This window comes from Chanodichthys erythropterus, chromosome 15, assembly GCF_024489055.1.
Source record: "Chanodichthys erythropterus isolate Z2021 chromosome 15, ASM2448905v1, whole genome shotgun sequence".
Lineage (NCBI taxonomy): Eukaryota > Metazoa > Chordata > Actinopteri > Cypriniformes > Xenocyprididae > Chanodichthys > Chanodichthys erythropterus.
Genome location: NC_090235.1, coordinates 24,030,326 through 24,045,990, shown reverse-complemented (window position 1 = coordinate 24,045,990; position 15,665 = coordinate 24,030,326). Strand labels below are relative to the sequence as shown.

Sequence of the window (15,665 nt, the reverse complement as noted above, 5' to 3'; positions counted from 1 at the left end):
GTGATGAGCCTCAATGTGTGTGAGACGACCCTTCTGACCTCTAATCCACTTCGTAATCTCAGTCTAAATGGGATCACTTTCACCCTAGCAAAGCAGCTGACCTAAGACTGGCCCTAGACAGACCCCCTGTTGGCTAAAGCAATTTCCTTTGCCTTTTACAAAAGGTTTTCACTGTGTAAAAGCAAAGGTCATCCCTTTTGGCCTCTCTTCAACTGTCTATCTTGCTCAACACAGCAAGGTTGCCTGTGAGGTGTGTATCAGTAATTGCATTGGAAGGAGAAAAACAGCTTTTTGTGAGCAAAAACCATGTCTGAACTTGTTTTATGATGTTTGTTCCTTGATTCAATCATCATCAAACCTTATCACAATGACAGCAATAAATAAATGATTATTAAGTACTTACTATTATTAACTCTAACCCTGACAGGTTGAAAAAAAAAAAGAAGTTTCCAGACACTGACAGCATTTTTTGATAATTTTCACAAAAATGTAATGGCCTTCAGAATATTTTGTTGTATGAATATATAAATATTTTTTTTAATACTACAATGTGCATAAGCAATGCTTTTATCACTCGTTTCTGCTCCTTATTTGTCTGTGTTTTAATACTGAGATTCGGTACTCTTTCAGAAGATGTGTAATAGTGCCCCCTATCGTATAACAGTGAAAACACGGAAAGCCGGAAAATTTCGTCAGTGGTGGGGAAAGAGTTAAGTACTTATTCTGATTATTAAGTACTTATAATTTATTTAAACAACAACAACAACAATAACAACCAATAATAATAAGTATATTTTTTATAAATAATAATAAATATTAATTTTATATATAAGAAATATGCTACCTTTCAAATGTTTGGGGTCAGTAAGATTTTTTTTTTTTTTTTTTAAGAAATTCATACTTTCAAGCAAGGATACATTGCACTGATCAAAAGTGACAGAAAAGACATTCATAATTAATTCAAAAGACATTCAGAACCATTTCTATTTCTTACAAATACTGTTCTTTGGAACTTTTTATTCATCAAAGTATCCAGAAAAAAAGTTGCAGAGTTTCCACAAAATATAGCACTGTATTAAATAACGCTATATTAATAAGAATTAAGGATCATGTGACACTGATGCTGAAAATAAAGCTTTGCCATCACATGAATAAATTACATTTTAAAATATATTCAAATAGAACAGCTATTTCAGATTGTAATTATATTTTACTGTAATTTTAATCAAATAAATGCAGCCTTGGTGAACAGAATAGACTTATTTAAAGAAAAAAAGAAAAAGAAAAAAATCTTACCGACCTCAAACTTTTTAATTGTAGTATATATAATAATACTAATAATTATTATTTTTATTGCTACTATTATTCATGCTATTATGATTATCATCAATTGAATCAAAGGAAAAGATCTTAAGGAAAAGCTATGCAAAATCCACTTACCATCAAAGATCTCCAGCTCATCAAACTGTCTGCTGGTCTGAAAGTGTTCAACGGTGAAAGTGATGTTGTAACCTGAATCCACCTTCACCACCCAGGAGCAGGACTCAAAGTGCGGCAGGCTGCTGCCCGGTGACTGACTCAGGATTATCCCTGTGGAGGCTGTCAGCACCTCGTTCATGGGACAGGTGACTGTGAGGAAAACAGACAAGAGCTAGTTCAGCTCCATACATTATTACAAACAGATTTCCTTTGATTTTCCACATGCATACATCAGCCGTAGCGGTGATGCAGAACGCTAGTATCTATTCAAACCCTTAACCATCAAAGCAACGTTCAGAAACCATTATACTCAAGGAATACATGAAAGGAACCTTGATCAAAAACACAGAATTACAGATCTATAAATCCATTTAACATGACACTTGAACTTCAGATGCAACAAGAATTGCGTAGCCTATTGATCACCCAACAATTCAAGCCCAATATCCAGTCCCCACTTTGTGCATGCCTATGGTAAAGCACCGAACGCAAGTCAATGATAACTCAAAGCACCCTGCGCCAGTCTGTTGTGACACTGAGAGGATTGATCACTGCTCTTCACACGGTTGTACAGCCTGGCTCTCATGCCTCAGTCTGCAGTTTCATCTCTCAGTCATTGATATTCCTCAGAGGCCCGCTGTGACATTTCCCCACACTTTTACCTTGAATGATCAGGCTTTATGCAGTGGCCCGTCTTGGCCGCTTCCCTCAAATCTCGGAAGCCTGTCTCTTATTCTCTCCGTAGCTGTCAGAATACAAAGCAAGCATCCAAATACAAATCACAACATAAAAGGATAAACCCTCATCTCTGACACAGTTTTATTATTTTGTCTCATTTCTTCCGAGAAGCCGCATACGCATCAGCCAGGAAGAGATTGTTATTATCAAATATTTATGACACTTACGTTTCGGATGCGAAATATGGATTTTCTATTACTTGTCTTGCTAAATAAACACACTGCTGTTTCAGAGCTCCACTGGTGCGAATACTTCATGATTGAGTTGATATCTGCATGAGATTATTACAAGGGAAGAATTGTGGAGATCTTCTAACCCCACTGCTCACCTCCGCTTATCAGAATATCGACAGATGCGCCGTGCCCAGTAAATAACATGACCCACAGTAAACAGTTTTGTTTCTATATTCGGCTTCTTTAATTGGCCTTTTAGTCAGTCGTTTAGCACCTTAATTGACTAACATTTAAGCCAACGGGTCTGTGCACTGATTAGGACGGACGTTAATCAAAGCAATAATTTCATGCTTGCTATGCACTGTCCGGCTTTACGTGTCAAACCTGAGATAAGTTATTCTTATAATTGCATTCAGGTTCACAGCCCAGTGAATTGCTCCGGTGACAATGATTAAATTATAAAAAGTTGCTTTGAGAATTGATTTAATATAAATCACACTTGTGGTTTCTGGTCGAGACTGAGCCTGAGCTCGGCGGATACGCAGGAACGATGGGGTTGCTGCTTGCCGTTTGACACGTTTCCTTTACGAGGGTAAAATATAGAAGCTCTGGGACTGGCTACACAGCTCTGGGGTGATATAAAATGTGAATGTGGTTTCATTGGAGGACAAACATTATCATGGATTCATATCGATGCCCGCTTGAGCCTATCATCACTGCATAAAGCATAATGCGCTCAGGTAAAATATACACCCCCAATAACCTACATCTGTGCATCCTGGAGCTCGCGCTCACAAATTACATTCTTCAAAGTGTGAGTGTGGGTGTTACGGATCTTTATTTGCCTCCACATACAGTGCTTTGAAAGCTGGCTGTTAACCTATAACACAAACACAGATGTATTGTAAAGCAGCAAACTGATAGATATGACAAGTATTTTGCGAGCACATTTAATGTATCATAACAGTTATAGGCCTTTGCTATATTCTTCATATTTACATTGTCAGTGCATTCATGTTTAAATCAGTTTATATTGCAAAACATAAAAGGAACTCTTGGCATCTGTGCTGAGGATTGCTGTGCTGCCGAGATCTGTTTATATTCTTTGGAAATTGAAACAGTTTAAAGGATTAGTTCACTTCAGAATTTAAATTTCCTGATAAATTACTCACCCCCAGGTCATCCAAGATGTTTGTCTTTCTTTCTTCAGTCGAAAAGAAATTATGGTTCAAAACATTCTCTCCATATAGTGGACTTCAAAGGCTACCGCAGTAGGGTGAAAAACTCCATCTCATCTTTTTGCTAGATAAGACTCTTATGCACTCTTATTCCTCGGCAGGGATCTTGTAGAGCCTCCTGAAGCTGCATTGAACCTGCAATTCAGACCTTCAAACCATTGGTAGCCACTGAAGTCCACTATTTGGAGAAAAATCCTGGAATGTTTTCCTCAAAAAACATAATTACTTTTCGACTGAAGAAAGAAAGACACACATCAAATTCATCTTGGTTGACATGGGGGTGAGTAAGTTATCAGGAAATTTTAATTCTGAAGTGAACTAATCCTTTAATGTTTCATGTACTAAAATGTATTGATGAATTTAAAGTGACTTTAAATACTAAATATTTATAATAAAAATAAATATTAATGATTTATTTATGATTTAAACTTGAACTTTTTTTTTTTTTTCATTTTAGACCAAAAGGTAACCTTATTCATGACAGATAAGTTAATGAGCATGTTTACATGCACACCAATATGCTGATAACTCACAAATATTAGCTTATTGAATTAACCAGTTGTCCTGGTTTACATGCAAACCAATAACCCAGCAATGCAAGCAAACCACATTTACAAGACCTTATTCATAAATCAGGTTACTTCCCAGTAGGGGCATCAAAACTTAATCATTCGTGTATCTGACAATGAGTATTCCATTTGTTATGTCATTGTGATGTTAAATAAAGCATTACAAAGCAAAGAGTACAATTCCAACATGTCAGCTGGAAACTTATGGACTCATATATTCTCCTCTCATGCAGTTACAGATGCAGCATTTTGACTGTACCACTTCTGCAAGAGATAACACATTTTTATAATTTTTTTTGTGTCAAGAAAGAGTCAGTTTGCGATATAATTCCTCCTCACTTAACACAAAACGCTTGATCTGTCTGGATCTGGGGTAAGAACGCTTTCCTGACACATCTCAAACATGCGCACTTCAATAAGCCGACAGAACACAGGTTAATTGGGGTAAGAGGCAAAAATCTAGCTGTGTCGATTAGTTTATGCTTAAGCCATTTATGACTTTACTCTGATAAAGAAAAGCGGGTAAATGCATTTACATGACCACATGCATTGTCAGGTTATTAAGCATAATCAGGTTAAGATTGTGCATGTAAATGTACTCAATGATACACTACTGTTTAAAAGTTTTCCATTTAAAAAATATTTTTTAAAATGTAATTTTTAGCACCCATTACTCTGGTCTGCAGTGTCTGGTCTGGTCTGACATGATCCGTCACAAATCATTCTAATATGCTGATTTGCTGCTCAGGAAACATTTTTTTATTATTATCACTGTTGAACACAGTTGTGCTGCTTAATATTTTTGTGGAAACAGTGCTATTTTTCCAGGATTATTTGATGAGTAGAAAGTTCAAAAGAACAGCATCCAAAATCTAACACTTTGGTTAAAAGCAGACTAAATTGAAATACCCCAGATATGTCGTGGCATAAATGCTATAGCAGAATGTCAACCGGTTGACACATTTCTACCATCATACCACCCCTAATTACATTCTGCCCCAGCAAAATGGGAAAGAGCATGACCCTCTAGACAGAATCTCAGACAAAATCCTCATCATCCCAGGCCTTTCACTATGGCGGCAAACGGAAATGAAGTCGCTCAGGTCGCCCTTATCCCCTAATCCACTTTGAAATGGACTGTCAAAGGCTGAATGTAAACAACAGTTTTGGTGGCAGATTCTGACAGAAGAGGAGAAGGCATGTCAAAACTGCTCCTTTAACAATGGCAGCTGAAGATTATCTACTGTATGAGACAGGCTGGCATCTAAAAAGGGATTTTCAACTTAAAATGTCACCCTTCGTGACAATGAATTGCAAATATGGCCCCCAAAAGAATATACATTCAAGAGATGGTAACATACGGCATTCATTTCGTGATGTAAAAAAAAAAGGATAAATGTCACGTGCAAATTGTCAACGCAGGCCATCCAGGCTTGTGCTTTGTTCGCCGCATACAGTTTTCACATAATTGATCGACTTGAACGAGTAATGTTTTGAACCGTCTGAAGCTGAAAACGCACACATTCAAACATGTATTACAATTGCATTAATGAGGAATAATAATAATGAGGAAGAGCAGGATTTCAAAATGAGCAAGGGATGTTGAGGTACTTGGTGCATTTGTTATAATGCAGAAGATAAAAGACAGTTCTAAAGCCTAGATTAGCATGGCAATGTGTGCATGTACCATATAATGTGTGTTGCCGTGTGTTTTCACATTCATGCAGTGACATATATAATACATATGATACACAGATATGCATAATATATGATCAGATTAATATTTTATATAAAATTCACAGAATTTTGAATAAGAGAAAATAATAAGAGTTGAATAAGAGTACTGCAAAGAATTTGTAAATTATTTAATTATATTTGTCATAGGAAAATAAATGAAAAGAGCACCTAAATGCCATCAAGAGAAAAATGCTTTGGTCGCCATGGTGACGGAATAAAAAAATCAGCACGGATGTGTGCATGACATGCCGTGTGTCACTGATAAAAAGCATATTTTATTTATATATAACAGTATATTTAAGTATAAACATTGAACATTTGAATGTGGAGAAAGTCAAAAGAGACTGTATATGCTTAAAGATAGGAAGTCACATTACGTGTGAAATTCTTCTACCCTTAATTTGCATAATGCCATGTGATGCACTCTCAACATTCACAATCTATTTTCTCTGTGAATATGAGTGACACAAAAACAAGAGTGAGAGGGAACACTGAGAAAAAAGGGAATGCATATAGCAATATATATGTATAGTGCTGTCGATTTAACATGGTCATTTAATTAATTTCCTATGGGGAAAAAAATAACGAGTTAAAATGATTAACACATTTATTGCACCCGCCCCACCCCAGACCTATGTAGTTCATCTTAGATTTTATACAGTTGATTGATGATGAATATCGTCTGCTTTTGCTCAATATTGACAATGAAAATATTACCTATAAAGCCAGAGCAGAACTGTTGTGCATTTCTGAGCAACACAGTGCAGTTTCATTACTGAATGAATCCACGATTTGAGGGAATCAATCGGGTGAACCAATGATTCAATGGCCCATTCATAAAGAGAGCCATTTACTTCATTCCTGAAAAAATCAGTCATTTGACCAAATCAAATGAATGACTTAATGATTTACTCATTTAGACATTCACCGCCACCCACTGGCAGTTTTTGTTTCTTATTTAGAGTATCATTTTATAAAAAAAAATAAAATAATTATTATTATTAGATTATATAAATATATATATATATATATATATATATATATATATTATATATAAATATATATATATACATAAATACACACACGCACACACACACACACACACACACACACACACACACACACACACACACACACACACACACACACACACACACACACACATACGCATCTTACACATCATGTCTTTGTCTAAATGTCAAGCACAGGGTTTCTTTTAAAGAGACATAAGGCATAAGGCCATCATCGTCATGTGTATGTCTGATTATGTCTGCAGAAGATATGATTCTCATATCAGAGGAAAGCTAAAAGAAGTAATGGGATGTATTTGATGGAAAGAAAGACATGGTATGTATTCAACAAGAGGATGTGACAGATCAGATGTCAGGTACAGACAGAGAAAGAGAAAGAGAGAGAGAGAGAGAGAGAGAGAGAGAGAGTGACGGGGAGAAGCTGTGATTTAATAGCTGGGTGCACCTGCAGCCTGGATATCCTCTGCATCTCAATGAGCTTTGCGTTCCCTCTACCATCACTGTCCTTCCTCTCTACTCTTTCAATCCTTCAGTTTTTCGCTCTGTATGCTTGCTCACTCTTTTACTCTTTCTTCAGGATAACTGTAAACAAACTGTCCTAATAATCAAAAATTGAAATGATCAATATTTATTTAATTAAACCAATAATTACCACAAAAATTTTATTACACACAAACCATATTTATTCCTATTTCATGTGAAATTGTATTTAACATAGTCTGGTTTCTCTATCCTTTTTTTTTTTTTTTTGATCATCATATCACACAGCCTGTCCATGTTGGCTCTCCTACCAGATGAATATGAATTTTAATCAAAATACCATAGTTTAATTGGATGCCAGCCTTTGATGTCAACAACAGGAGAGACCAAGGTGGGTTAAAAACTCCCACAGGTATTTTTTTCCTGGTTTTTGCCCTGTTTTGGTACAGTGTAGCCACATGGCAACGTATAATTTCCCTTTACTTTATAGAACAAATTGCATTGTTGGAATTAAAAGGGCAGACTTCAAAGAACACGAATAATAAGCTGTTTTTAAGCCACATGACATTTGATTTCCTTTCCAAGACTGCAAAGTGCATTTTTATCATACATCATGAATTTTTTGCTGATTCTTTGATTAGGTAATTAGATGCTGTTGTTTACAGAACAACCTTGTCTGACACAGTTTTACAGAAAATATGAACATTGCCACATGGCAGTTCTGTACCACAGTCGAATATGGCCATAATAAAAGCGTAAAGCATAACAATACTTATGCATTAATAATACAATTTTGATGTCTTTCAGGAAAAAAAATAAAAAATAAAAATGCATACTATTTTCAATATATGAGCAAAGAAAAAAAAAGTTTACCACTGAAGATGAACTAGGATTTATGATGCTTTGTCACATTTTCAGTTGTGTTGCAAAAGGGTGTTTCTCAAAAATGTCATCAATTACTCACCCTTGTGTTGTTACAAACCAGTAAGATTTTTCTTAATCTTTGGAATACATAAATCAATGTTTATTTGTGAATAAAAGCCTAAATTCAATCTGTTCATTATATAAAACAATCATGTCTCTTCAGAAAATTTGGACTAAACCACTCAATTCATATGGATTAGTTTTACGATCTCTTTATGAAGTATGAAAGTGGTAGTTGCATAGCTGTCAATGGAGGTAGAGAAATTGCTCAGATTTTATTTAAAATATCTTCAATTGTGTTCTGAAGATGAACAAAAGTCTTACAGGTTTGGAACAACATGAGGGTGAGTAAATTAAACATGGACAGAATTTCCATGTTTGGGTGAACTATCCCTTTAACCTAACTATGTACATTTATATAGTTGGTCACTTTTTATTTTTTTTGATCGACTCTGGAAATAGACATGTCTCTCTCCACAAATTATCTCATTACAAAGTATGAGATCACCTTCCTTCTCCTCCTCTTCTATCCTTCTGTTTCTCATTCCACCAGCCCCTATGTCTTTCCTGTCTCTTTCTCTCTCTTGAGTTTGACGAGGCAGGCATACTTAATGTGACTGACAGCCAGAGGCAGTACCCTGACCAAATGGAGCGGGTGTCAGCTGGCTTTGTTGGCCCTCAGTATAAGGGGCTTTTCATATAGCCGAAGCAATTAACTGCGAAACCTAATTAATGTTACGATGAATTACACAGGTTCACTGAAAGCACTCCACCATGAAGGTTGAGGAGGACCATGTTTGGGCCTGCTATACTAAAAAAAAAACAAAACAAAAAAACAATCAAATTATGTGTCCTCCCTCTTCACAATGTCCCAAACCCCAGCCTCTGACATAGGCTTACGCTGAAAACTATAACGCTTCCTGTCTATCATTTGCTTCAGTTTTTAAGCCTTTTTTCAACAGGATTTAATCACTTTCTGCCAAACAGCTGCAATGCAGCCCACAAATTGCTTCCAGTTAACAAACAGCCCAATTGCTTTTCACTTACATTGTAAACAAGGCCAAACACAGGGACAGCTTAAGTCTATTTTGATACTGAAGATGTTGAAAGATTTTGAAACATATAGAAATATATATATATAAATGTTGTGTTGACTATATAGCCTAATTTTTTAATGACAAAAATGGTATTAAATTTTTCACTAGTGGAAAGAAGCATTTTGACTAGTGGCTTCAGAGTTTTGGACTTCACAGTATTCGTATTGGGGCATTCAATAGAGGCTTTTTAGTCAGACCTACTGTACACATTATTGAAGACTATGCAGAGAGCTCAGAGAGATAATTCTCCTATGCTGAGCATATAGAGACAAACATAATGAGGAGGAACTGAGGGAGTTTACGGGAAATGCCATATCAAATCACATAAAAGCAGCTGGAGGAAAGGTAGATGAGTGTTTAGCATACTCATGGGGTTTGCTTGACAGGCTCTGAGGTATTTCATCCCACCTCTAAGCCAATAGCAATAATGAAGCTTCATATAGCACAGATGCAACCATCATGATCAATAGACCATCATGCATTGCAACACAGTGGGGGTGGATTTTATAGTACAGTATATAAACCAAAGGACTGGTCTTTTGTAAAACGCAGAGGGAGGAAGTTACTAAGAATGAATTGTCTTTTATAATGCTTATGGTTAGTGAAGAAGATGCAGGTATTTACACAGAAGTATCATGGTGTAATTGTTTAGCATAATCTGTTTAAATGGATAGCTCATACAAAAATGAAAACTATGTCAGCATTTACTTTACTTAGATTATTGACTTTCTTTCTTCATTTGGAAAGCTTTTGAAAGCTCTTTTCTTTTCTTTATTTCTTTTTTTTTACAATGAAAGTTAATCAGGTTCAATGATGTCCAATTGGATCCCATTGACTTCCATTGTATAAACAAAAAACAGCTGAAATGCTTTTCAAGATATCTTATTTGGTCTTCCACAGAAGAAAGAAAGGATGAAATTTCATGCTGGCAAGTCTGGTTTGGTTTAGGCTTGTTAGGTGGTGATTTAGCATATTGACAAGCATAGTCATGGCAAAACTTAAACAGATTGGTCTGTTATTGTCAATCTGGCTAACTAAGAGACTTAGTGGTCAGGCTAAAGAAAAGGACCATACTGTTGTCTGCATATGTTGGTGTCTGAAATAGCTTACTATCACATGAAGGTGGTGGTCCTTCAAACTCAAGATGAGTCCCCAGGCGACAGGTTTGAATGCTGTTCCCATTTAGGTGATATCCTGGCAAACATCTGTAACGCACTATATCACCTGTGGAAAGAGAGGGAGCGAACAGATAAATGGATATTCATCATTGCTTTATCAAATGTCTTTCAAATGCACGTCACTTTCTGTAATATTATGGAGAACATGGGATTTCTGAGAAGCTCGGAACAACAGGAGCAGCATCTGGCTGTCTCACTCATAACTTGATGAAGACCCCGTCCCCTCACTGTCTCGCTTAATGACTGACAGTGACGATAAAAGAATAAAGGGAGAAGGAGTGAGTCAAAGGGAGACTCGACGTGCCGGCGCTGCATTGCAGTGTAATTAAGGAAGCGCCACACTGCATGGTTTACATTCATAACACCCATTGGCTGCTACCTGAGGGCCGTTCAGATCTCTGAAACAAATCTCCCTGTTGCCACACAAACATTCAGGCACTCTGTGACTCAGCTAAGAGGAACAAAAACACCTAGTGGTTTTATAATGTAGCATTTAACTCGAAATAATAAACACAGGCTTGCAAAGAACAAAAAAAAAGGCTTTACATGCATTCAAATACATATTTAGCAATGTGTTTGTGGCTGTGAGAACATGCGTTCATGGCCGTCCAAACACAACGGCCTTAGTTAAATCACTGAATTAGGAGAATTAATTGGATGTGGTGGATAATCAGTGATCAAAAGCGTGATTCAGTGCAGGTTCGTGCCAAAGACCATGAATGTTTTAACCCCGACGGAGGCTCTACAAACATGCTCCATTCCAGAGAGATCAAACAACCCTGCACCGACCCGTAACAACCCATTTAGAACAATTAATATAAATGAATGCATTTTTTTCTCCATGCCAGAAAAGCAGTGCATTGATTTTACAATGGATTTCAGAGGCGACAGAGGCTGGTGACTCATCATTAGAGAACCAATGGAGTTATGATTGCTTTATTATTTATAAGTGTTTTCGGCACTCGGAGGTGAAACCAACAGCTTTATTAAACGAATCAAAAGATTTTTTGGGGAAAAAAAGAAGTCAAAATAGCTTGAATACAATCTAGAAAAAAAAAGAACCTATCAGAGACGCCACAGCCAAAATTGTTCAATCATAGTATATGTGGAAAAAAAAAAAAAAAAAAAAAAACAAAAAAAATATCTATATATATATATATATATATATATATATATATATATATATATATATATATATATTAAGGGTTTATTATTATTATAATTGATGTTGTTCCTGCTGCTGCAGGTAAAATGGTGTAATTATAACAACATGCTTTGATCACTAATATTATAATAAACAAATATCTCAGTTGACTTGAGTCTACACTTTACGCTCTGCTTCTTAAACTTTAATGACAATCAGTGATTGTCCTTATTCTGTGCACAAAAATCAACTTTCAAGTACACAGTACATAATTTCCTGTCAAATTTTCTCAATTCATCTGCTATAGAAAAGCATGGCAAAATATGTATGCTTCATATATAAAATCACTTTTGTCTGGCCTCCCCACCATTTTGTGTTTGCACAAAATGTAAACTCAACCTATGTTCTAGCACCAAGCACAATATGACATCAGCCTCTGTTTTGAATTCTGGCAATGAGTCAGCATATCAGCACGGCCCTATGGGACTGGTAGCCCTGGCATCTGAGCGGTTTTCTCTCCTCAAAGTGAGTTCTCGAGGGGTGTTAGTGGTGGTGGGGGGAGGTGTGTGTGTGTGGCTGGCTCTGCTATTCTGGGAACATTATTAATGAGAGGCGCTCAAGCCTGAAAATGAACTGGCAGCCTGCATCTCTGCTCAAAATGTTCCACTTATACTGGGCCAGGCCGAGTCCACCAACACTAACGCACACAAGTAGGCATACAAATCAGATTGTAAATGAAGTAAAATCAATTCAAACTCACCTATCTTAAATTCTTTACTGGCCATCAGTATTTCTGCATTAGGAATGATGGGAGGTGGCAAACAAAACTGAAGTCTATAGGCTAGAAGAAAGAGAGACAGAGGGACAAAGAGAACAGGTTCAGACATATCATACTGCATTCAGGTATTCATTGTGAAGATAAAGAACAGTTCTACATGACAAAAAAAAAAAAGAAGTAGAATAATTTCATGTGTTCAGGGTCTTATTTGGAGTGCTTTTTAAGTATGACATGGCTTTTATGATGCTAATCAGCTAATCAGTGTTGTCAATTTCCAGCTCCATTGGATTGAAAAACCTGTTAGAAGTCCTAAGCAACCATGCAGTGTTGCAAAACTCGAGTCTGGGCTTTGGTCTCAAATCTTTCTTGAATCGAAGACCATATTTTCATGATTTTGTCATGAACTCAGGAACATTTGACTGCCACTGGGACTAGAGACCATGTGTGGTCTTGAGTACCACAGCACTGCAGATACATTTTGTGGTCTGTGCTGAAATGTGCCTTCTTAATCATTAAGGCCCTCTTCAGGTCCAGTCTTAGCTCCTTTTCTGGTTTCTGAAACTCAACCTGCTCTGACCTCAGCCTAGACTGGAACTCGAAAAAGCTGGTTTCGTCCACAACTCTGCAATAATTGATTTAATCACATCCTTCCACAGGGTCCTGCTGCAGTCAGGCAACTGCTATTGAGATGTTTGGGAATGCTAGCGATAGCTTTCTCTTGGACCAGTTACCTTGGTAGTTGATCTTGAACAGTCCACCTTTCTCAGAATTGCTTCGGAAACGTATCAGAACTTGATTAGAAGTGCTGCTTGGTGGGTTGTTGAGCTCTCCCTCGGTAAACACTCCAAGTTTACGAGCTGTTTCCTGAGGTCCGTCCCTGTTGAAGACACATCATTTAAATTTAATGTACAAAACCCTCTAACCTTGCATACTGCATGGGACAGGGGAACACCACATGCCTTGCTGCCTGATGTTTCAAAGTAAGTCAGATCCCACCCATACAGATCACCCGGCTGATTTGAGAAACGTTTCTCTGAATATTGATTACTTTACTGAATTGAAGGAGAATTCTAGCCATACTGATTACCTCCCTGATTTCAGAGACTCCTCTCACACTCTCTTAGAGAGTGTGCTACAGTTCCTTCACGCTCAGTTCAGACTCAGCCTCTGTGTCAAGGCATTGTGAAACCGAAGCCGCCATCTACAAGAACATCACCTAGGAGGGTTACTCCCATCTTTACAGTCCTCTAGTGGGGAGGGAACAACTTGGCACCAACCTAATCCTAGTTTTAACCATGACCATTCAGCTTCAAAACCATCTGTTTGTGGCCATCTGAGCTTGCGCTACAGATTATGTCTTGTCTTGTGCATTAAGAAAAGCATCTGGTTGGTTAAAGGGAGTGCTGGCTCACTGAAGTGAGGCCAAGCTGTCTTGGAGCTTTTCTTGACTCTTCTGGTTATACTGTACCTTTAATTTGAGTTGAAGTGGATGAATCCTGCATGCAAGAGAGTAGATAATGCCTCAAGAAAAAGTAGGGAACCATAGGTACAGTAAGATCAATGCTTCAATTAATCCAAACAGAAAATTGCAGAGATTCAATGAAGATTCAATGAATTTAGAGAAGGTGTGTGATTAAATTGCAACTTGTGCCCTAACATGTTTTAAGGGGAACCCTGTGGAAAGGTTCAAAGTCCTACCTGTACATACAGGCCTCAAGTGACTCAATAAAGAGGCTCATTAATTAGCCACCAGTCTGCGTGTGCTATAAATATATTTGCTCCCAGAAAAGAAAGTTGTAGAAGTATAATCGCTACAGGAAGTTTGACAACTCACCAGATTGTGATGAAATCTTGGGGACCATGGACTTGCAAGAGGGTGAAATTAAGACGAATTCCCAAGCCTGGTGCCACCGTAATCAGCCAGCTGCAGTCCGCAGAAGTAGGGTAGTCCTCTGGGTAACCGGGGGAGAAGATAGTGCCATTGTCTGATGTAATGTTACCTCCACAGGGCACTAGAAGGCAAAAATGAAAATGTACAATTGTAAAAACTCCCCAATAAACTTGACATAAAACAGTTTTTTGTAGAACCCAACAATTAAAGAAACACCATCACAGAAAGCAGCGTTGGCAGATGATGGAGAACACAGAAACCAAGATAGGGACAGGGCAACATGGCTGAAAATCCCTGCTGGGTTCTAAAACACCACTCAGTAGTTCACTTTCCTTGTCCAACTACATCTTAGAAATCCCTCTTGCAGGCAGTGCTTTGCATTTATATAGACGTATCCATGTTTCCAATGATTCAAATGAGCCCCAGACATATGAAATCAAATCCCCTTCCTTCTCCTGCTGATCCCATGCTGCTGCTGCCCCCGAGTCGGAGGGGAAATAATCAATGCGATTCGGCTAGTGAAATAAAGATAGGCCTACGACTTGTACGCACACATAAGGATAGTCATAATACACTCTCACTCTGACTGTACTCTCAGTGGTTTCTTGCACCGTCAAGGTCTCTCCGTCCCCACATGCCTTCCCACTCGTTCCCGCCCTCTCTATCCTTCTACAATTCTTTCTGCTCTCTTTCCTCCTTCTTCATTTCCTCTCGTCTCCGATGGAATGCTGAGAGGGGTGCCTATGTTAATCCCCAGTGCTGTGTGTTCTCTCTCGCCACCTTACTTGCTAAATGAAGTATCGATCACAGCATTGATTAAAAAAAGAAAGAAAAAAAACATGCCACGCTATCAAGCAGAAATGCATGGTGACGCTATCGATTGGGCAAAAAAGTTGAGTGGTGAATGGGGATGGGAGGAATGTAGGAATGTGGTGAACTGAAAAAGAGGAGGGAGCTATAGATGGAGGACAGGCCAAGTTGGCTGATATGGACAGGTGGGACAGTGGAAGAGAAAATCGATCATCTTTTTAATGCCTGGGAGAGGAAATCTATGTACATGACACCCTGGGCATGAACTATTGCTGGCAGCATGTGTAGGTGACAGCTAGGGCAGTAGGGTTGTAAAGTATTTTAATTAGGTATATAATATTTAATTAAGTTTATATATTATATATATATATATATATATATATATATATATATATATA

At 37.6% G+C, this 15,665-nt stretch overlaps 1 protein-coding gene across 4 annotated transcripts in view; it reads right to left on the bottom strand.

Moving 5' to 3' along the window:
* The window catches only part of csmd2 (CUB and Sushi multiple domains 2), a 343,711-nt gene that overhangs the window by 35,376 nt on the left and 292,670 nt on the right, over positions 1-15,665 (bottom strand). For all 4 annotated transcript variants that reach the window (XM_067411157.1, XM_067411158.1, XM_067411159.1 and 1 more), the window contains exons 43-47: positions 14,401-14,578; positions 13,298-13,443; positions 12,549-12,629; positions 10,577-10,690; positions 1,441-1,629 (exon numbers count right to left, since the gene is read on the bottom strand). In XM_067411157.1, the coding sequence (XP_067267258.1) occupies positions 1,441-1,629; positions 10,577-10,690; positions 12,549-12,629; positions 13,298-13,443; positions 14,401-14,578 (708 nt within the window). The remainder of the gene's footprint in view (positions 1-1,440; positions 1,630-10,576; positions 10,691-12,548; positions 12,630-13,297; positions 13,444-14,400; positions 14,579-15,665) is intronic.